Source organism: Chiloscyllium plagiosum, unplaced genomic scaffold, assembly GCF_037043375.1.
Source record: "Chiloscyllium plagiosum isolate Xiang-an unplaced genomic scaffold, Cpla_swu_hap1 HiC_scaffold_8, whole genome shotgun sequence".
In the NCBI taxonomy this organism is placed as follows: domain Eukaryota; kingdom Metazoa; phylum Chordata; class Chondrichthyes; order Orectolobiformes; family Hemiscylliidae; genus Chiloscyllium; species Chiloscyllium plagiosum.
The window spans coordinates 103,999,343-104,021,848 of NW_028270146.1; the positions used below are offsets into that span (position 1 = coordinate 103,999,343).

Genomic DNA, 22,506 nt, shown 5'->3' on the forward strand with positions numbered 1-22,506 from the left:
CTGCCCAGTGTCTCACTGCTGGAACACTCTGCCCAGTGTCTCACTGCGGGAATGTTCTGCCCAGTGTCTCACTGCGGGGACACCATGCCCAGTGTCTCACTGCGGGAACACCCTGCCCAGTGTCTCACTGCGGGAACACCTTGCCCAGTGTCTCACTGCGGGAACACCTTGCCCAGTGTCTCACTGCGGGAACACCCTGCCCAGTGTCTCACTGCGGGAACACCTTGCCCAGTGTCTCACTGCGGGAACACCTTGCCCAGTGTCTCACTGCGGGAACACCCTGCCCAGTGTCTCACTGCTGGAACACCCTGCCCAGTGTCTCACTGCTGGAACACCCTGCCCAGTGTCTCACTGCTGGAACACTCTGCCCAGTGTCTCACTGCGGGAATGTTCTGCCCAGTGTCTCACTGCGGGGACACCATGCCCAGTGTCTCACTGCGGGAACACCCTGCCCAGTGTCTCACTGCGGGAACACCTTGCCCAGTGTCTCACTGCGGGAACACCTTGCCCAGTGTCTCACTGCGGGAACACCCTGCCCAGTGTCTCACTGCGGGAACACCTTGCCCAGTGTCTCACTGCGGGAACACCCTGCCCAGTGTCTCACTGCGGGAACACCCTGCCCAGTGTCTCACTGCGGGAACACCTTGCCCAGTGTCTCACTGCGGGAACACCTTGCCCAGTGTCTCACTGCGGGAACACCCTGCCCAGTGTCTCACTGCGGGAACACCCTGCCCAGTGTCTCACTGCTGGAACACCCTGCCCAGTGTCTCACTGCGGGAACACCCTGCCCAGTGTCTCACTGCTGGAACACCCTGCCCAGTGTCTCACTGCTGGAACACCCTGCCCAGTGTCTCACTGCGGGAACGTCCTGCCCAGTGTCTCACTGCGGGAACACCCTGTCCAGTGTCTCACTGCTGGAACACTCTGCCCAGTGTCTCACTGCGGGAATGTTCTGCCCAGTGTCTCACTGCGGGGACACCCTGCCCAGTGTCTCACTGCGGGAACACCCTGCCCAGTGTCTCACTGCGGGAACACCTTGCCCAGTGTCTCACTGCGGGAACACCTTGCCCAGTGTCTCACTGCGGGAACACCTTGCCCAGTGTCTCACTGCGGGAACACCTTGCCCAGTGTCTCACTGCTGGAACACCCTGCCCAGTGTCTCACTGCTGGAACACCCTGCCCAGTGTCTCACTGCGGGAACGTCCTGCCCAGTGTCTCACTGCGGGAACGCTGTGTCGAATGTATGTTGAAGAGTGGGTCCAGTGTCCCCTCTGAGTTGATGGTGTATATTCCTGTCACGTTATGCTGATGCTGCAGAGAGGACACGTGCCTGGCAGCCTTTGCGCAGTCCTATCCAGCTGTTTCATTCCAGGTGCTGGACCCTCCCTGTCGCCTCTGTTTCCCACCGGGTCTTTGTGACTGTTCCTCCAGAGCCTGTGAACTGTTGGAGCCGGTGCTATAGTAATACGGTCTGTCTTTGTGGAACGTGAGTGGTTGCCCCTAGCCCCTGGTCACTATCCATGTTTGGATCCTGGTGATGGGCTCCAGTGAAACTCACTGGGAGAAAGTGGGGACTGCAGATGCTGGAGATCAGAGTAGGGAGTGTGGTGCTGGAAAAGCACAGCAGGTCAGGCAGCATCCGAGGAGCAGGGGAGTCATTGTAAGGGCCAAAACATTGATTTTCCTGCACCTCAGATGCTGCCTGACCTGCTGTGCTTTTCCAGCACCTCCCTCATGACTCCAGTAAAACCCATCCAAGCATTCACTGTGCGTTCACTCACTCCAGCATGTTGCCACTGAAACCTCATCGTCTTCCTCTTCCCATTTTTTTCAGGATCCCATTCTCCGGACTACCTGCCAGACGGTGGGGAAACCAACCTCCTTCCTGTGCCCCCAGGACCTAGCGGGTGGGATCTGCCCCAGCTGTACCCGCCTACCTCGGATTCAGACCCTCCAGCGACTGGCTTCATCCCTGACCCCTCGAGGACGTGGCTGCCCCGAATAGGTCCAGACAGACGGGACTGTCACACCGAACCGTACGGCTGCTGTCCGGATGGATACGCCACAGCCACTGGACCAGGGGGACAGGGCTGCCCCACCATCCCCTGCTACAAGAGCAGGTAACCGGTTTGATTTCTCCCCATGAGCCCCTGACGTCTGAGTGGATGGTGAGCTTTCACCATTAAGGGAGGCTTCTTCTGACCCACTTCAGAGGCCAGGGGACAGCCCAGGGCGGGAGGGAGAGCTTGCTGCATGGTCAGAGTTATCACCTTCTCAGCTCAGATATAACAAAGGCTCCCTCCTGCCCACTCAGGCAAACGTTTGCACTCACAGGCAACTGTTTGACTCAGAGCAGGGAGGAGCCAGGGTCTTCTTGGTGCCCTGCCCAACATCTAATCCCCACACAAGGTCACTGCCAAAACAAACTGACAATTGCACCATTATTATGACTCGCTGAAATTTGACAAGGCTAGGTGGTGTTTCCAGGAGGTCTGAGGGCCAGTGATTGGGGAGAGTTGGACGAGGATGGCGTTTGGGGAGAGTTTGAGAACAGTGTTTGGGGAGAGATGGACGAGGACGGTTTGGGGAGAGTTTGAGAACAGTGTTTGGGGAGAGATGGACGAGGACGGTTTGGGGAGAGCTGGACGAGGGTGGTGTTTGGGGAGATTTGGACGAGGGTGATGTTGGGGGAAGAGTTGGACAAGGATGGTGTTGGGGGAGAGCTGGACGAGGGTGATGTTGGGGGAGAGTTTGAAAACAGTGTTTGGGGAGAGTTGGATGAGGGTGGTGTTGGGGGGGAGAGTCGGACGAGGGTGGTGTTGGGGGGAGAGTCGGACGAGGGTGGTGTTGGGGGGGAGAGTCGGACGAGGGTGGTGTTGGGGGGAAGAGTCGGACGAGGGTGGTGTTGGGGGAGAGTCGGACGAGGGTGGTGTTGGGGGGAAGAGTCGGACGAGGGTGGTGTTGGGAGGAGAGTCGGACGAGGGTGGTGTTGAGGGAGAGTCGGACGAGGGTGGTGTTGGGGGGAGAGTCGGACGAGGGTGGTGTTGGGGGGAGAGTCGGACGAGGGTGTTGTTTGGGGAGAGTCGGACGAGGGTGGTGTTGGGGGGAGAGTCGGACGGGGGTGGTGTTGGGGGGAGAGTCGGACGAGGGTGGTGTTGGGGGGAGAGTCGGACGAGGGTGGTGTTGGGAGAGTCGGATGAGGTGGTGTTTGGGGAGAGTCGGACGAGGGTGGTGTTGAGGGAGAGTCGGACGAGGGTGGTGTTGGGGGGAGAGTCGGACGAGGGTGGTGTTGGGGGGAGAGTCGGACGAGGGTGTTGTTTGGGGAGAGTCGGACGAGGGTGGTATTGGGGGGGAGAGTCGGACGGGGGTGGTGTTGGGGGGAGAGTCGGACGAGGGTGGTGTTGGGGGGAGAGTCGGACGGGGGTGGTGTTGGGGGGAGAGTCGGACGAGGGTGGTGTTGGGGGGAGAGTCGGACGGGGGTGGTGTTGGGGGGAGAGTCGGACGGGGGTGGTGTTGGGGGGAGAGTCGGACGGGGGTGGTGTTGGGGGGAGAGTCGGACGGGGGTGGTGTTGGGGGGAGAGTCGGACGAGGGTGGTGTTGAGGGAGAGTCGGACGAGGGTGGTGTTGGGGGGAGAGTCGGACGAGGGTGGTGTTGGGGGGAGAGTCGGACGAGGGTGTTGTTTGGGGAGAGTCGGACGAGGGTGGTGTTGGGGGGAGAGTCGGACGGGGGTGGTGTTGGGGGGAGAGTCGGACGAGGGTGGTGTTGGGGGGAGAGTCGGACGGGGGTGGTGTTGGGGGGAGAGTCGGACGAGGGTGGTGTTGGGGGGAGAGTCGGACGGGGGTGGTGTTGGGGGGAGAGTCGGACGGGGGTGGTGTTGGGGGGAGAGTCGGACGGGGGTGGTGTTGGGGGGAGAGTCGGACGGGGGTGGTGTTGGGGGGAGAGTCGGACGAGGGTGGTGTTGGGGGGAGAGTCGGACGAGGGTGGTGTTGGGGGGAGAGTCGGACGAGGGTGGTGTTGGGGGGAGAGTCGGACGAGGGTGGTGTTGGGGGGAGAGTCGGACGAGGGTGGTGTTGGGGGGAGAGTCGGACGAGGGTGGTGTTGGGGGGAGAGTCGGACGAGGGTGGTGTTGGGGGAGAGTCGGACGAGGGTGGTGTTGGGGGAGAGTCGGACGAGGGTGGTGTTGGGGGGAGAGTCGGACGAGGGTGGTGTTGGGGGAGAGTCGGACGAGGGTGGTGTTCGGGGGAGAGTCGGAATAGGGTGGTGTTCAGGGGAGAGTCGGACGAGGGTGGTGTTGGGGTGGAGTCATCGAGGGTGGTGTTGGGGAGAGTCGGACGAGGGTGGTGTTCGGGGGAGAGTCGGACGAGGGTGGTGTTCGGGGGAGAGTCGGAATAGGGTGGTGTTCAGGGGAGAGTCGGACGAGGGTGGTGTTCGGGGAGAGTCGAACGAGGATGGTGTTTGGGGAGAGTTAGATGAGGGTGGTGTTGGGGAAGTCGGACGAGGGTGGTGTTTGGGGAGAGTTAGATGAGGGTGGTATTGGGGGAGAGTCGGACGAGGGTCTCCTGATAAAGTGTGTTTCAGCATCTCACAGACATGACTTTGACACAAATTTAAAAACTTGTCACTGATACCTCGTTTTCTTTCTCTTCCAAACGTCTGCAATTGGATGTGCCCTTTCTTGCATTGCTTTAATGTGGCTGGTGTTTGGAATAAGTGTGGAGTCATAGGTTGGATTTTCAATCCGGGTTTGGGAATGTGACATCCAATTGGAATCCTCTGTGAGGGATGAATTTGGTGATAAGTGCTGAGCCCCTCTGATCTGTCGGAACTTTGCCCCGAGTGACAAAGGCAGCCGGCAGCCATATTGGAACTGCCAGTTAGATGGGTTCATCGGGTTGTGGAATAAGGTGGGCCACAATATGTGTGATAGGCTAATTTTCCACAGAGAAAGTAATTTGTGAAACACTGTATGAAGCGATGGAATGTTTTCGTTTTTGAATTGAAGGCATTTTTCCTCTTTTTCCAATCCCCTCCCCTGATCTGCTCAGGTATGGCTGCTGCCCTGATGGAGTGACATCAGCGAGGGCGTATGGCCAGGCTGGTTGCTCGACATTTCCGACCGACAGTTCTAATAACGATGACCAGCAGCTTTTTGTAAGTGTGTCAGGTGTGTCTTCCTGTATTGGGCTTCCTTCAAGTCACATGTGAAAAGTTACAGGATCCGGACTGACCGGGCAGTGAAATGAGAAGCGTGGGAATGTTTGGACAATAACACCTAAGGGGAGATTTATGAAGTTGTTTTCGTCCTGACACATGTTCATTTTGAAGGTTAAATCTCTAGTCCCCTCACACTGACTCTCCACGTCTCTCTTGCAGATGCCCCTCTTGTAGATAGCCACAGCCCATGCCCAAGACTAGGTGATGGGTGTTGCACTCTCAGGGGGCTATCCGGATCTTATTCCCACTGCGTGTGCCATCAGCTAGGGAGGGCAGTGGTCAGAACCCACTTGTCAACGGTAGCACCTTCGGTGTGCTGTGGATGCAACACGCAGCAAGCTGTGCCTGCAGGGGGTCTTGCACACTGCCAGCCTCAGAACTGTGCACGATTGCACCCCTCCCCCCACCCCCACCCTGAGGCTCACTGTGAAATCTCAGCCCATTGAGCAGGAACCGCACCCCATCAAAAACTTTGCAGTTCCCTCCCAAGGTCTCGTCGCCCCCACGTCTGTCCCTCTCTCCCTCCCTCCCGCCCTCTCTCCCACTCTCTCTCAACATCTCCATGCACAAGTGGACTCATTGAAACTTAGCAACGTAGAAAATAAAGGGGCAGGATTAGGCCCTTCAATCCGGCCCTGCCATTCAATAAGATCACAGCTGATCATCCAACTTTCTCCCCTGTTCCCACTTCCTCCCCAAACCTTTGATTCCTTTAGCCCTGAGAACTAAATCCTGTGTGTCTCTGCACTGTTCGCCTTGCCACCCAACTTTGTGCATTCTGGTGCTATTATATTTAGTTCCCTTCTCTAAATCATTACTATATATTGTGGTTAGCTAGGGTCCAAGCATTTTCATCCCTGTGGTACCCCCTCCCTGTGGTACTTGGGAAGAAAAGGCCCATTTACTCCTACTCTGTTTCCTGTCTGCCGTGTCAGTACACTCTCCCCAGTCCCAGGTGCTTTAACTTTACAGTCAGGAGTGTGGTGCTGGAAAAGCACAACAGGTCAGGCAGCATCCGAGGAGCAGGAGAATCAACGTTTCGCTTCAGAGCCCTTCATCGGGCCCGAAACATCGAATTTCCTGCTCCTCGGATGCTGCCTGACCTGCTGTGCTTTTCCAGCACCGCACTCTCGACTCTGCTGTCCAGCACGAACACACCTCACTTTAGTCTCAAAGTGCCTTGGGATACTTACTGTATGAAACTGACTGTTCAACACAAGTGGGTTTTTACGGAGAGTCAGCACTGTGGGAAGAGAATTCCATGGGAGATATTGTGAATCCAGCAATAGGTTTTTGTACTTCACGCAGGAGTCACAGGTTCGAGACAATCCATCGGGTGAATGTCGGAGCTCCATGTTTGGTTGTTGTCACGATGAATTGACCCCTGCTTTAGGCCCGAGTGGAGAAGGTTGTAGGAGTGGTCCCAGACACCGTGAGTACCATCGCATTCTGGGAGTGTATAACGAGTGGTGGCTTGGGTCACAGGCCATAACGTAGAACCGTAGATAGGAGCAGGAGTAGACCGTTTGGCCTAATCTGCTGTTCAGTATGATCATGGCTGATCATTGCACTCAATACCCTAATCCCATTGATCCCCAAATCCTTAATCCCTTTAACCACAAGAGCTATATCTACCATCTCCTTGAAAATACAGTGTTTTAGCCCCAACCACTTTCTGTGGTAATGGATTCCACAGGCTTACCACTCTCGGGTGAAGAAATTTCTCATCTCAAACTTTAAAACCTATCTTTATAACTCTAAGTTTGGATTCCCTCACCATCAGGAACATTCTAGGTTTTTATGAGATCTCCTTTATTCTTCGAAATTCCAATGAATATAATCCTAACTGACTTAAACTCTCCTTATATCCCTGCCATGCCAGGGATCAATGTGGTAAACATTGGCTGCAGTCCCTCTATCGCAAGAGCATGGTTCCTCAAATTGCTGCTGCACACGTTGGCTCACCAAAACCCTGTATAATTAATTGCACAAGACAATCTTGTTCCTGTACTCGAGTCCTCTCATTATGAAGGCCAACATATAGTTTGCCTTCTTTAACAGCCTGCTACACCTTACACATGTACTTTCAGAAACTGGTGCACGAGGACACCCAGGTCTGACAGAATACTCCCTGTCTCAATAATAATCTGCCTTCCTAATTTTGCTACCAAAGTTGATAACTCCACACTTATCCCCATTATACTGCCATGCAGTTGCCCTCTCAGTCAGCTTGTCCAAATCCCACTATGACATCTCTGCATCCTCCTGACAGCTTGCCCTTTCAGCCAGTTTTGTATCAGCTGCAAATTTTGCGATATTACATTTTGTTCCCTCATCTAAGTCATGAACATGCATGATAGCTGGGGTCCCTGGTGTAGATCCCTGCTTGTACCCCACTAGTCACTGCCTGCTATTCAGTTTCCATTCTGCTAACCAATGTTTTCTCCATCGCAATACACTACCGCCAATCCCATGTGCTTTAATTTTACATTTTTCTCTCTTATGTGGGACTTGGTCAAAAGCCTTCGGAAAGTCGAAATAATTCACATCCGCTCGCTTCCCTGATCGACTCTACAAGTTATATCCTCAAAGAATTCCAGCAGTTTTTTTCAAGCATGATTTCCCGTTTGCAAATCCTGACTGTGTCTGATTCCATCACTACTTTCAAAGTGTCTGTTATAAAATCCTTGATAATGGATGTCAGGCTATCATGCCCTGTAATGCCCTGTTTCCCCTCTACCTCCCTTTTTAAACAGTGGAGTTACATTCGCTGCCCTCCAACCTGTAGAAAGTGTTCCAGAATCTAATGAATTTTGGAAGATGACCACCATCCACTGTTTCTCGGGTTACTTCCTTAAGTACTCTAGAATATCGATTATCAGGCCCTGGAGATTGATCAGCTTTCAATCTCCCCAATTTCTCCCAACACCATTTCCCTACTAATACAGATTTGCTTCAGTTCCTCTCTCTCACTAAATCCTATCATTCTGGTATGTTATTTGTGTTCTTAATCATGAAGACAGAAGCAAATAATGAATTTAGTTTGTTAGCCTCCTGTTTCTGTTTCTGACTGTAAGAGACCTACCTTACTTCTCACCAATCTTTTCCATTCACATGTCTGTAGAACTTTTATAGTTAATTCCTATGTCCTTGAACCCCCCCTTATAAGCCATGTTTTGGCCACTGTTCTCTTTGCACTTTTGCATCAGACAGGAATAAACAATTTTTGGACCTCACCCCACTCACTCTTTGAATTTTTGCTATTGCCTATATGTCATTGCTTTCAATAACATTTCCCAATCTTTCATAGCCAACACATGCCTTATATCATTGTCATTTCCCTTATTAAAATTCAGGATCCTAGCCTCAGAACCAACTACCTCACTCTCCATACTAATGGAGAACCCTATCATCGAGTCATAGGGTCCTACAGCACGGAGACAGGCCCTTTGGCCCAAACTGGTCTGTGCTGAACAATATGCCCATCCATGCTAACCCCATTTCCCTGCACTTGGCCCATATCTTTCTAATCCTTTCCTATCCATGTATTTGTCCCAATGTCTTTTAAATGTTGTTAATGTACCCACCCCAACCACTTCCACTGGCAGCTCATTCTATATGCGTACATCCTTCTGTGTAAAAATGTGCCCCTGAGGTTCCCTTTTATTCTTTCCCCTCTGACCTTAAACTGATGCCCTTTAGTCCTCAATCCCTCAACCCTAGGGTAAAGACTGAGTGCATTCACCCTATCCATGCCTCTCATGATCTTATACACTTCTATCAGATTTCCCCCTCAGTCTCCTATGCTCTAAAGAAAAATGTCCTAGTTTGTCCAACCTCTCCCGATAACTCAGACCATGAGTCTAGACAACGTCCTTGTAAATTTCTTCTGCACTCTTTCCAGTTTCATAACATCCTTCCTAAAGCAAGGTAACCAAAACTGAACACAATACTCCGAGTGCAGTCTCACCAACGTCCTGTACAACTGCAACAAAACTTCCCAACTTCTATACTCAGTGCCCTGACTGATGAAGGCCAGTGTGCCAAAAGCCTTCTTCACTGCCCTGTCTACCTGGGACTCCACTTTCAGAGAACCGTGCACCTGAACTCCAAGATCCCTCTGTTCCACTACACTCCTTAAGGCTCCACTATTAAACATGATTTGACTTTCCAAAATGCAAGACCTCACACTTAACCATATTATGATTACTCATCCCCAAGATGTCTCTTATATTATCATTTCCTTTCTCATTGCTAATCTTACCCCATTTAAGATGGCCTGGCCTGTTCTCTAGTTGGTTCCTCAACGTATTGGTCCAGAATACCATTCCATATACATTCTAGGCATTCCTCCTTTATGGAGTTGTGAATACTTTGATTTGCCCGATCAATATTCACCCATAATTACATAGTTCCTTTACCGCACATGTCTGATTTCCAGTTTTGATGCCATTCCCAACATTATCACGACAGTTTAGTGATCTACATACCACCCCACACTTTCTTTTGCCCATTGGCACTTCTCAATTCTACCCACACAGATTCTGCATTGTCTGAGCTAATATATTTCCTCAAAATTATGTTCATATCCTCTCTGGCCTGTTATGCTGTCAGCCATGATTATATTGAGTTGGTGGAATGGGTTGGAGGGGCCGAATGGCCTGCTGCTGCTCCGATTTCCTGTAGTGTATTTCCCCGGCCTCCTTGAGGATATTTTTAATGTTTGCTGTGATTTGCAGTTTATCCAGCTCCATGCTTGCTGCTGAGCGCCGAGGGGCCCTGCTCTGACTGGGCAGTCCGATGGTTCTTCATCCCAGAGGCAGGCCTCTGTAACCGCTTCTGGTATGGGGGCTGCCATGGCAACCTGAACAACTTTGAGACGGAGGAGGAGTGTGAACGTCGTTGTAGGCGGTCGGGTGGCATGAACAGGCCTGATGAAAGGACTCCCTGGTGGTCCCCGCACCCAGGACGACAGTCTGAATCCTCCCTGCTTCCTACAAGGGCTCCAAACAGAGGCTCAGTCCAACTGCAGCCAGAGCGTCCCATTTACAGGTACTGCCTTTGTTACCACCACCACATCGAGTCATAGAGACATACAGCATGGAAACAGACCCTTCGGTCCAACTCTGCTGACCAGATATCCCAACCCAATCTAGTCCCACTTGCCAGCACCCGGCCCATATCCCTCCAAACCCTTCCTATTCATATACCCATCCAGATGCCTTCTAAATGTTGCAATTGTACCAGCCTCCACCACTTCCTCCTCCACAAGGTGAGAATTGCTGCAGTGCTTTCTTCCTGTGATTTTAAACAGCCACATGAATGGTGACTGACGGGTCAGTAACCAGCAGACTGACAATCAAAATAATTACCAAAAGAAGCAGGAGCCAGCCACAGCTCCCTCAGATTTGGTCAGAGATGGGAGGCGTGTGACTACCGAGGGAGGCAGGTTTGGGGATCCAGAAGGTACTACTGGAACAGAGTCGAGAGGGTGGTGCTGGAAAAGCACAGCATCCGAGGAGAGGGAGAATCGACGTTTCGGGCATTCCTGATGAAGGACTCATGCCTGAAATTTTGATTTTCCTTCTCGTCGGATGCTGCCTGACCGGCTGTGCTTTTCCAGCACCGCACTCTTGACTCTGATCTCCAGTATCTGCGGTCCTCACTTTCTCCCGGTACTAATGGAACAGCCTCAGCTCTTATGTTCATTGAAGTTCTGGCAACCTGTGTACACAGGACCAAGGACTGTAGGAACGATGAGCAAATTGACCACAGCATACACTGCAGGAAGCCTTTCAAGTGAGAGGCGGGAAGAAGGAATGATGTTGTACTGAGTATGGTATAGTAAGGGGAATGGTCCTGTTCTCTGGAGGCAACAGTGAGAGCCTCAGAAAGCTGTTTCATTCCTGGTTCCAGGGTTGAGAGTATCCCCTCAGGGCTGGAGAGGGACTTGGTGTGGAATGTAAAGGTCTAGTTTTCATGTGGGGACCATTAAAGGGCGAGCAAGGAAGGAGCTTTTTCTGAGGAATTACAAGCAGCTATGGGCTAAATCCGAAGATAAAGAACCACAAAGGAAATAATCTCGGGATTATTATTTGAGTCAAAAGCTATTTTTGTGTAGGTTAAATGAAATGAAATTGTTAAATGTCCATGATCAGTGTGGGAAGGCTGAGTTTTGACATCACAGGGGGGAAAGGAACAGTCTTCACGTGAATTGCTGTCCTACAGAGAGTCCAAACAGAGGGCTCTGTCCATAGAGGGCTGGAAACATAATAGGGTGATGGGGGAAAGGGAGGGAGTGACACTGAGCACAGATTTAGAAACCCAACTGAGAAAGACAAAGGCACTGGTGCAGGACTGTCACCCCTCACTGGGCACGTGCACGGAAATCAAGCCCCTACTATTCCCTGAGTTATCGCCAAAGTTAAAGATTTTGGAAGGTACACAATATTCCCTAATTTCTACCTCTGAGGTTGACAGAAAACATGGACCGAATTCCAAGCTAAACAAGAATGACTATTACAAATAAATCGATTCTCACTCCAGGTAAACAATTATGAAGTATTGACATGTAATTCTACTTGTTAAAACTAGAATCCACTTGTAAAGTCTTCCCTCCGGTCAGATAGACCGAGATACTGCACACAGACCGAAAATGCATAGATCTCATGGTGGAGGGGGAGACTGGGAAGGCAGGTCACTGACCCTTGTTCACAGGGTTTGCTGAGATGATCCTTTTGCTGTTCTCAGTCTTCCTTCTGCACGTTTGCAGAACACGCAAGGTGACTGGTTCACACTTACAAAAGTCTTTGATTTATTAATTGAAAGAAACTCACAGCTTACAGCAATTGATGAGGGGAAGTAAACTGGTTGTCTTCAAGCTTGAGATGCTTCTTACTGAAACGTCTGTTGACTTCTGCCCCAAACGTTCACATCCCCAATCTGTTCAGTTACTTAGGAGTCACTCTTAAAGTTGTTGACAGGCAAGGGGGCCTTTGTCATTGTCACCATTTCACAGCCCAATCAGCTACTTGTTGCGAGCCAAATCTTCGCTCAGACCTGGCAATGTGTATCAAAACAGATTATTTAATGCTTTGTTAGTAAAGGTCTCTCCAGGAAAAAGTGATCATAACATTGATAGACTTTCACCTTGGAGATTTTAAAAAAATCTAGGTCTGACTCTACTATTTTAAATTTAAATAAAGACATTTATAAAGAAGTTAAGGCAGAGCTGGTTATAATAGACTGAGAAATAGATTAATGTTGCAGACACTCATAGCTGAGTGTTAAGGATGATATCAGATTGAAAGAAAAAGATACAAAGATTTTTGGTAGACCAGAATATTGAAAACGTTTTAGAAACCGGCAAAGAATGGCTTAAAATGGTGGAAGAAAATTAGAATACGAGTAAACTAATAAGAAATATAAAAAACAGACAGTAAAAGCTTCTATAAGTATATAAACAGTAAGGATTAGCAAAGGTCTTGAACAAATATTTGTAATGTATCTGTCTTCACAGTAGAAGGCACAACATTGCAACAAAGAACAGGAGGCAATGAAGAAACAAATGTAATACTACACTCTCATTTAAGAAAAAACTAATGGGACTTGGGGTTCACATGTTCTCCTTACATACCCGGGCTCAAAGATCTCCATCCTGGGATCTTCAAAGAAATCAGAATTACTATGAGGCAGGAGGCCATTTGGCCCATCACGGTTCCTGGTGGGGCCCATGATGGTGCCAATCTGCCCTTCCCCCATAACCCTGCACACAATTTCTATCCAAATAATCATCCAACGCCCCTTTTTAATGCCTCAATTGAACCTGCCTCCACCAAATATTTCAGGCAGTGCACTCCACACCTAACTCCGTATTTCTCACATTGCCCCTGCTTCTTTTGTACACTACTTTAAATCTGTGCCATCTTGTTCTTGTTCCTTTTCTACATGGGAAACTTTCTCCCTATCTACTCTGTCCAGCCCGCTTATGGTTTTGAAAACCTCTATCAGATCTCCCCTCAGCCGCCTTCTCTCCAGGGAGAACAGTCACAACTTCTTCAATCTATCATCACTGAAGCTTCTCATCCCTGGAACCATTCTTGTAAATCACATCTGCACTCTTTCTAATGTTTCCTATAACAAGGCACCCACATCTGTATACAGTACCCCTAGCTGAGATCTAACAAGTGGCTTGTACAAATTCAGCATCACCTTCTTGCTGTTGTTAATGTCTCTGTTAATAAAGATGATGTGGAGATGCTAGATGCGGACTGGAGTGGGGAAAGTCAGAAGTCATGTGACACCAGGTTATAGTCCAACAGGTTTATTTGAAATCATGAGCTTTCGGAGCGACGCTGCTTGGTCAGGCGAAGACTGATGACATTGCCAATGGATAAAGCTGAGAAACACTGCTGAGAAAAACTGCTGTCTCCATCTGCCCTGCTATCAAATCTGTACACACATTCCTCCAGGTCCCTCTCTATCTGCACCCCCTTTTGAATTGTACCCCCCTATTTTATCCTGTCTTTTTAATGTACTTCCACCCAAAGCTGCACCTATCTGCCCGCTCCATGTTGTCCATGTCCTTTTATAGTTCACTTGGGAATTCAAACAACTGCAGAGCTAGTGGATATGTTGGTTGTAATCTTCCAATGTAGCCGAGAGTTTGGAAAAGTCACAGCACTGGCAAATCACAGGTGTAGCCTCATGGCAGACACTGAGCTCACTCCATGTTTACTGAACACCATTTGGACTGTGGGACTATTTAACTTCTCGAGGGCAATGACGAATGGAGAATAAATACTGGCCCAGTTAGCAACTCCCATATCCCATAAATGAATAAAAGCATGGGGAATATCACATGGACTGTGTAAAATATCACAACAGCCAGCAGTACAGGAGATTGTGATATTGCATTGAATCCAGAGCAGCGGGTCAATGCCAAATGATTGGTGTAACTTTCAGAACCACCAGCCATTAATCCTCCAATCGAGACATATTTGACAGGATTTGATTGTGTTATAAATTTCCGACTGAACAAACGTTCCTTTGTTTCCCAGGTTAAATATCGAAAGGTCGGATCCTTCTTCAGTGAGTGCCCGGCCAGGACAAACTGTGAGGTTGCTGTGTAGGGTTGATGCATTTCCAACTCCTCGTATCGAGTGGTACAAAGATGGGAGACTGCCCTTTTCACTAAGGTCAGTTCAGTTATTCCGAAGATAGCTGTGAACATCCTAGAGCTCAGCATGCCAAATGATCAAGTGTTGTCCTCAGCCTTATCCCGTGTGGCCATTGTCCCTGACAGGTGACAAAACAGGAGAAGGAGTGGGCCATTTGCCCCCCCCCCCGGGTCTTCTCTGCCGGTCAATGGCTGATCTGTTTGTGTTTCCGATTTCACATTCCCATGTATCCTCAGTTCCCTGCCTAACACGAACCTATCCGCCTCGGTCGCAAAAACATCCAAGGACCCCACCTCCACCACCTTCTGAAGTCACACAATACTCAGGTGAAAAAGAAATTCATTTCTGGCCTGAACTTTTAATCCCTAGTTTTAAAACAGTGCTTTCGAGTTCTGAACATCTTTTCCATGTCCACCTTGTTATATAACCATTCAAGATCTTAAATGCTTCAATTAAATCGTCCTCACTTTTCTAACTCCAGTTGAAAAGAATCCAGCCTGGCTCTGCTATCCTCACCGTGCGTCGAGCTCAGCACTGTCTTTCTTGATTGGGGAGTATTTTGCAACAAAGCACTGTGGAGAATAAACTATTGGAATGTGGGAAGCATACAGCAAGATCCCAGAAATATGGTGATATTTTAGGGATATTGGTTGAGAGGTAAATGTTGGTTCCAGGACAGTTGGGGCCTGCACTGCAGCCTGTGATAATGACATCTCTTGTGAACAGTGGCGTTCAGTGCCGATCTGGCTGTCCCTCAGCACCGTGCTGTTAACCAGGAGGACATTGCTGCTGAACCGCTGGGTCCGGCTTGCTAACTTGTTGTTCCTTGCGTACAGACACAGACAGCAGCCCGATGGATCATTGCAAATCAGCTGGGTCCGGGAACAAGATGCCGGATTGTACACGTGTCGAGCATCAAACGCTCACGGTCAGGCGTCCCGTCCGGTTCAGCTGAACATTCAAGGTACTGTCTGTCCATGGGTATTGTGTCTCCACGTCTGCCCATGTATGTATGTGTGCATGACATGACATGTCTGTGTGTCTGACCACATATATGTGTATGTGCGCGTGCGCATGACATGTCTATCAGGAAATTTGACCTCAAACGTTGAACCTTAAAGAACTGAGGCCCTGGGTGTTGTGATATTAATGTACAGGTGATCAGGCCCCACATTCTTCCAGTTACACCAGTTGTGTAAAGGTGTTGGTGTATCACTACAATCGCCAATTGACTCTCTTGTACACTACTATTCAGAGAAACTAACAGTAGGCTGTTTGTTCCCTTGAGACTACTCTACCATACATCTGGTCAGCCATGGTCATCGTGAATGTCTTTCTTGAATGTATCCAGTGACTTGGCCACCACAGGCTTCTGTGGCCAAGAATTCCACAGATTCATTACCCTTCTGAGTGAATATTTCTCATCTCAGTCCTCAATGGCCTAGCCCAAAGTCTGACTCTGTGTCTGCTGGTTCGAGACTTCTCAACCAGAGAAAGCAGCATCGTTTCTGAATCGCATCTGTTCAGTCCTGTTAGAGGTTTGTGTGTTCTAATCAGATCACTTCCCCCTCTCGTCCTTCGAAATTTTAGTAAATACAAACCCAGTCAAACCAATCTGTTCTCAGCACAGTCCTGCCATCCTAGTATTAGTGGACTGAACCTCCACTGCATTGCCTCTGTCACCTTTCTCGGGTACAGAGACCCAAACAGTATGCAGTAATCCAGATGTGGTCTCCCCAAGGCCCTGTATAACTGCAATAAGGTAGCCCTGAATCCAAACTCTCATACTGTTACAGAGAAGGCCAGTGTAATTCTAATTGCCTGTCTACTTCATTGCCTGCTGTACAAAGACAGGCAGTTCCTTTGTACATACACGCTTCCCTATATGCCACTATTTAAATCCTTTCACACCAAGGACACTGATCTACAGCACAGAAGAACAGCCTTCAGCCCATCACGTCTACACTGGTCAAAAACAACCACCTCACTATTCTCATCCCATTTACCACCATTTAGCCCATGGCCTTGTATGCCTTGGTATCGCAAGTGCACATCTAAATATTTCATAAATGTTATAAGGGTCCACCACCCTGGCAGGTAGTGAGTTCCACCCTCTGGGTGAAAAGGTTTGTCCTCACATTCCCTGTATACCTTCTGTCCCTTGTGTCCCCTGGTCAAGGGGAAATGTTCCTTCCTGACTACCCTACCTCCGCCCCTTATAATTTTATACATCTCAATCATGTCCCCTCTCAACCTCCTCAGCTCTAAGAAAAACAACCCCAGTCTGTCCAATCTCTCTTCATAACGGACGCTCTCTAACCCAGGCGACATCCAGGTAAATCTCCTCTGCATTATCACATCCCTCCTGTAATATGGATTCCAAAATTGCACGCACTCCAGCATTCCCAGCTCCAGCTGTGACATTCCTGTCTTTTCCAAACACTCTGATAGCTTCAGTCCTTTCCCGCTCCCTCTGATATTTGATGTAAATTGTTCAAGTGACTGTACAGACTATTCCGAGGTAGCTTCCGTCATGCTAATCAGAATGCTAATTCGTGAATAAAAGAAAACTTTGCCAAAACAGCACTGATGTTGATTTGCACTTTTGTAAATTGTAGCTGCTCTCATTCACTCCATTGTGAATCAGAGCAGCTTTGACTCTTACCACCACATCATTTCCTTAATAAAAAACCCTTGTGTTTTGTACAAACTTGTGCTCATCACGAAAGCTGACTATGTAGTGTAAGCGAGACTTGGCAATTGTGAAAAAGTGAGATTGTATTAATCTTCCCAAAGCAAGGCCAGCTCACAACAATATTCTCTGATTGGGCTCCCCATCCACTCTTCCAGATTACTGCAGCCTGTCATCGTCCTTCACCTAAGGTGATCTGGCTCATCTCGATCAAATAAAATGCAGACATGAAGCACTGGAGAAACTCAGTAGCTCTGGCATTATCTGTTGAGAGAGAGAAAACACAGAAGATAATGTTTCAAGTCCAATATCACACTTCTTATGCACCTGTTCACTCTGTTCCTTTCCATACAGATGTGGCCCAGACCTGCTGAGTTTCTCAAGTATTCTCCGGCTTTTATTTCAGATTCCTCACTCTTGTTTCACTCTTAATCTGCAAATAAAACACCGATTCCTGCTTATTTGCATGTGCCTCCTGTGTGTGTGTGTATGTGTGTGTGTATGTGTGTCTGTCTGCGTTTGTGTGTGTGTGTGTATGGTGCTGGCATTTGTTACCCTGCTCTGATGTTGGTATTCCCTTGTGGAGGTGGTGGCTGGAATTGGGTTTCATTTTCCAACTGAGTTTCTAATCCCTGACCACCTCAAACATCATCATTCAGCCCAGGTGGACTAGCCATCGGTTATTCCACCCAGTGATACCTGATCTTTCCCTCTTGCATTCGTGGAGTTCAGACAGAACGGTGAAATGGGCAGACAGAGCCCAACAGTGATATCTGTTAGAAGGAACAATATGGGAATGGAGTAATCTTAAGGTGTCTGCTCATTGTCCCCTTTTTAAGTGTCCCTCTCAAGTCTTTCAAGTTAGAGTTAATGAAATAGAGTTATTGAACTTTGGAACAGAACCTGCTGTAGGAAGAATATAATTTAATTGGAGAGGGTTCAGAAAAAATTTACAAGGATGTAACTGGTACTGGAGGATTGGAGTTATATTGAGAGACTGGGACTTTATCAGAGACAGTGGTAGATGCAGGTTACAACATAAATAGGAAGGGTTTAGAGGCCGCACAGGCAAATGGGACTAGTTTAGTTTGGAAACGTTGGTAGGCACAGACAAGTCAGATTGAGGGTCTGTTTTCTGACTGTAAGACCAGAATGTCATGGTCAGGCTTCACAAATCACTGTTTAGGCCTCAGCTGGAACATTCTGGATGTGACACTTTGGAAAAGATGTCGGGGCTTTTTGAAAAGGTAGCGATGAGGTTGCTACAGTAATACTAGGGTGGGTACTTCAGTTAGAAAGAGGAAGTGGTGACACTCGGACTGCTGCCTTTGAAAGGGAGAACGTGTCCTGGGTAATTGGCACCCCTTCCTTTGGGATAGGAGTTTTTGGACTGAATGGCCCCCTCCTATGCTGTGGAATTCTAGAACCTCACTGTCTGAGCCCCTCTCCTTTAACTGTAAACTATTTAGATCAATGTTTTGTACCCTTCTTGTTTTGTTTGGAAACTCTGGTAGATGATGTTTGAGGATTTTGTCGATGCTTTTAGACAATCTCAGCCAGGTGTCTATGGGAATGATGGGCTTTCTGTCTTTGATTTGTCTCTTGTGCTGTTTCCCCATGTCCAGCTGCTGCTCACGTCCGGCCTAGCATGTCTGTGATCGAAGCCCAGGTTGGTTTCTCAGCCCAGTTACCATGCCTGGCTGAAGGATGGCCAAGATCCCAGATGTTCTGGGAGAGAGATGGTACCCGCATTGGACCGGAGGCACAGCCCCGGCTCACTCAGCTGGATGACCAGTCTTTACGCTTTACCTCAGTAACACCCAGCGACGCAGGGGAATACGTCTGTGTCGCCCACAATACCGCGGGACAGCTGCAAAGGATGGTGGTGGAACTTAAGGTCAAAGGTTTTTAACGACAGTCAACTTTGCATTTCCAAGGCTGGTCAAAGTGTGGAGTGATTGTTGTAAGCTCGCGTTGTCACTGTGTGAGAATGCTGTATCCAGAGCAAGGCCAGGCCAGGCCAGGCCTTTCTCCCTCAGACTCCCACCACTTGCATTGGCATGGTCTCCGAGGGCCCCACTCCAAAGACTGAGGCTAACTTTCCCATACAGTACACATAGAGAGAGAGAGAGTGTCCTTGTAGACGTTTCTGTAGCGACTTTCATAGAATCTACACTGTGGAAACCCTCGGAAAGGCATCCCACCCAGACACATTCCCCTACCCTATTGCTCTACATTTCCCTTGCCTAACACACCTAGCCTACACATCCCTGAACACGATGGACAATTTAGCGTGGCCAATTCACCCTAACCTCTGCATTTTTAGATTGTGGGAGGAAACCGGGATCACCCAGAAGAAACCCACATAGACATAGGGAAAATGTACAAACTCCAGTCACTGAGCCACCGCGCCTCACTTACTGAGAGTCTCCTAACTTACTGAAAGAAAGAGACTCTCAGTAAGTGAGGCCACAACACACAGTGAATGAAGTCCTTCAGAGGGGTCATACTGAAGGAAGCCCGAGGGATAATCTTTGCAAAACAAGGTCCCACCAAAAAGCAATCATGACAACAACCAGAAAATCTTTCGTTCCTGTCGACTAAAATTGCTCTGTTCCCTGAAAGAGTGCAATGGGACCTTTGACTTGGACCTGTGGAGGGTTGGGAGCCTCAATTCCATGGTGAGGATCAGGACACCTGTCTACCAAAGTCTGTCTTTCATGGAGGATAACAGTGAGGTTATGGCTACTCAGGGTCAATGTCTTCACTAACTGGTGTTCAAAGCTGATCTCTCAAACTGCTAGACAAATACAGTGACACCACAGAAAGCCAGGGGACCAGTGGCATGGAACTAATTAATTCCTTCCCTGGCTCCAGTAGAACCCCAGAACTTGTAACTGGGCTGCAGAGGGGAGGTGCTGAAAATGTGTTGCTGGAAAAGTGCAGCAGGTCAGGCAGCATCCAAGGAGCAGGAGAATCGACGTTTCAGGCATGAGCCCTTCTTCAGGAATGAGGAAACACTTTCCTCATTCCTGACCTGTACCCTGCTGCGCTTTTCCAGCTCTGATCTCCAGCATCTGCAGCCCTCACTTTCTCCTGCAGAGGGTAGGTTCCAGTTTGATTTTGTAGAATTAGCATGTTTGTTTTGTGTCATCATGAGGGGAGTGGAGCACAGCAAGGAGTATTCCCGCAGCTCCAGATTTAAAATTCACACCGGGACTTGTTGGGGGTGGCCGGTGTGTTTGTAGTGTGGCCAAGCCAGTTAATTGTCAGCCTGATAACCATACTGACAACGTACCTGGTAACAAGAGGTAGTGGGCAGGAGTTTTCTGGTCAGCTGCCTGCAGAAGGCAATAGCGAATTGTTGCAGTAATTTGCCCATCACCAGTGGCAGTCCATCACCCAACACTCAAAAACGAGGGGGGTGGAGCAAGTCTCACACACGCAGACCAAATATGATAGGCCTTTGTACTTCATGACATTTTATCACAGATTAGCCTGACTTTATTGGGTTAAGGTTTCCATGTGGCTGGGGACACGGTGTGGTGATAGTTCAGTTTTGGCTTGTTACCAATTGTGTTTATATCTGTCCCCTCTATCCTGGAACCCACCTCCAGGTGGCTGGTAGTGGGGGAGGATAGTGTGGGGGAGGATAGTGTGGGGGAGGATAGTGTGGCGGCAAATATAGGGCACACTTGACCTGCATGTACTTTACCCACACCCCACCCCATGCAGGTGCCCAGGGGCAATCGTACCTCGCAATACAGCTTCTATTTATTACTTCCCTTCAGGCCGTAGCAGTGACCTGGGAAATAGTGTGAGGGAGCATTCCCTTTGCCTTCTTGCAATGAGCTTTAGTCGAAGGAACCAGAGCCTTTCTTCAACTCATAACCCTCCCTGAGGATCAGAGAAAGTCGCTGCTGCCACTTTCTGTCACAGTCCCGATTATTAAGCCTGACTCCTGGTGGCAGAGTTGTCTCCTGCAGCGACTTGTTATTTCTATCACAGCTCGGAGGTTTTAAGACAGGGCCGTGTTGGACAATGGTGCTGCATCCTCCCAGCACAGGAAGCCACTATCTTGGGGAGATGGGTGACACTCACCTCCTCCTCCTCCTCGCGAGAGAGAGAGATTACAAATAAAACACAATGTTTAACAAGACGTAACTTGAGGTTTGTCTTCACTAGGAGAACTGAAGATCACAGGACCACCTCAGGATCTACGTGTGGCCTTAAGGGGAACAGCAGAGTTCCCATGTGTGGTAGCTCCTTCCAATGCTAATGTACAGTGGACAAGGTAAACAGAGTAATGTGTAATAAACCACAACCCAGCTGCTTTAAACCTATGCCCTCGAGAGTCATAAACTTATAGAGCATGGAAACAGACCCTTGTGTCTGACTCGTCCATGTTGACCAGCTATCCCAATCTGACCTAGTCCCATTTGCCAGCATTTGGCCCATATCCCACTGAACCTTTCCCATTCATGTACCATCCAAACACCTTTTAAATGTTAATTGTACCTGCCACCACCACCACCACCTCTGGCAGTTCGCCCCGTATATGCACCAGCTTCTGCATGAAAAGGTTTCCCTCAGGTCCTTTTTAAATCTTTCCCCTCTCCCCTTAAAGTTATGCCTCGAGGTTTGAACTCCCATGCCCCAGGGAAAAGGCCTTGGCTAGTCACCTGATCTGTGCCTCTCATGAGTTTGGAAACCTCTATAAGGTCACACCTCAACCAAAAAAAGTCCCAGCCTATCCAGTTTTTCTTCATAACACAAACGCTCCAGTCCTAGCAACCTCCTTGTGAATCTTTCTGCACCCTTTCTGGTTTAATAGCATCCTTCCCGTTCAATGTTTGGGAGAAGATTTGTAGCTCGGGTGCTCGTTGTTGTGGTTCTGTTCGCCGAGCTGGAAATTTGTGTTACAAACGTTTCGTCCCCTGTCTAGATGACATCCTCAGTGCTTGGGAGCCTCCTGTGAAGCGCTTCTGTGAGGTTTCCTCCGGCATTTATAGTGGTTTGAATCTGCCGCTGCCGGTTGTCAGTTCCAGCTGTCCGCTGCGGTGGTCGGTATATTGGGTCCAGGTCGATGTGCTTATTGATTGAATCTGTGGATGAGTGCCATGCCTGTAGGAATTCCCTGGCTGTTCTGTTTGGCTTGTCCTATAATAGTAGTGTTGTCCCAGTCGAATTCATGATGCTTGTCATCTGCGTGTGTGGCTACGAAGGATAGCTAGTTGTGTCGTTCGTGGCTAGTTGGTGTTCATGGATACGGATCGTTAGCTGTCTTCCTGTTTGTCCTATGTAGTCTCCTCCACACACACACACACACACACACACACACACACAGATTGGGCCACTCTCCTCCACACACACACACACACACACACAGTGATTGGGCCACTCTCCTCTCCTCCCCCCCC

The 22,506-nt window shown here is 49.1% G+C and overlaps 1 protein-coding gene across 5 annotated transcripts in view; it reads left to right on the forward strand.

The window, feature by feature from the left end:
* The window catches only part of paplna (papilin a, proteoglycan-like sulfated glycoprotein), a 133,507-nt gene that overhangs the window by 93,380 nt on the left and 17,621 nt on the right, over positions 1-22,506 (forward strand). For 4 of the 5 annotated variants that reach the window (XM_087990192.1, XM_087990190.1, XM_087990191.1 and 1 more), the window contains 8 exons: positions 1,835-2,120; positions 5,047-5,152; positions 6,524-6,647; positions 9,955-10,267; positions 14,275-14,412; positions 15,231-15,358; positions 18,712-18,990; positions 21,272-21,380. In XM_087990192.1, the coding sequence (XP_087846318.1) occupies positions 1,835-2,120; positions 5,047-5,152; positions 6,524-6,647; positions 9,955-10,267; positions 14,275-14,412; positions 15,231-15,358; positions 18,712-18,990; positions 21,272-21,380 (1,483 nt within the window). The remainder of the gene's footprint in view (positions 1-1,834; positions 2,121-5,046; positions 5,153-6,523; positions 6,648-9,954; positions 10,268-14,274; positions 14,413-15,230; positions 15,359-18,711; positions 18,991-21,271; positions 21,381-22,506) is intronic. The other variant, XM_087990194.1, reaches the window with a different exon arrangement.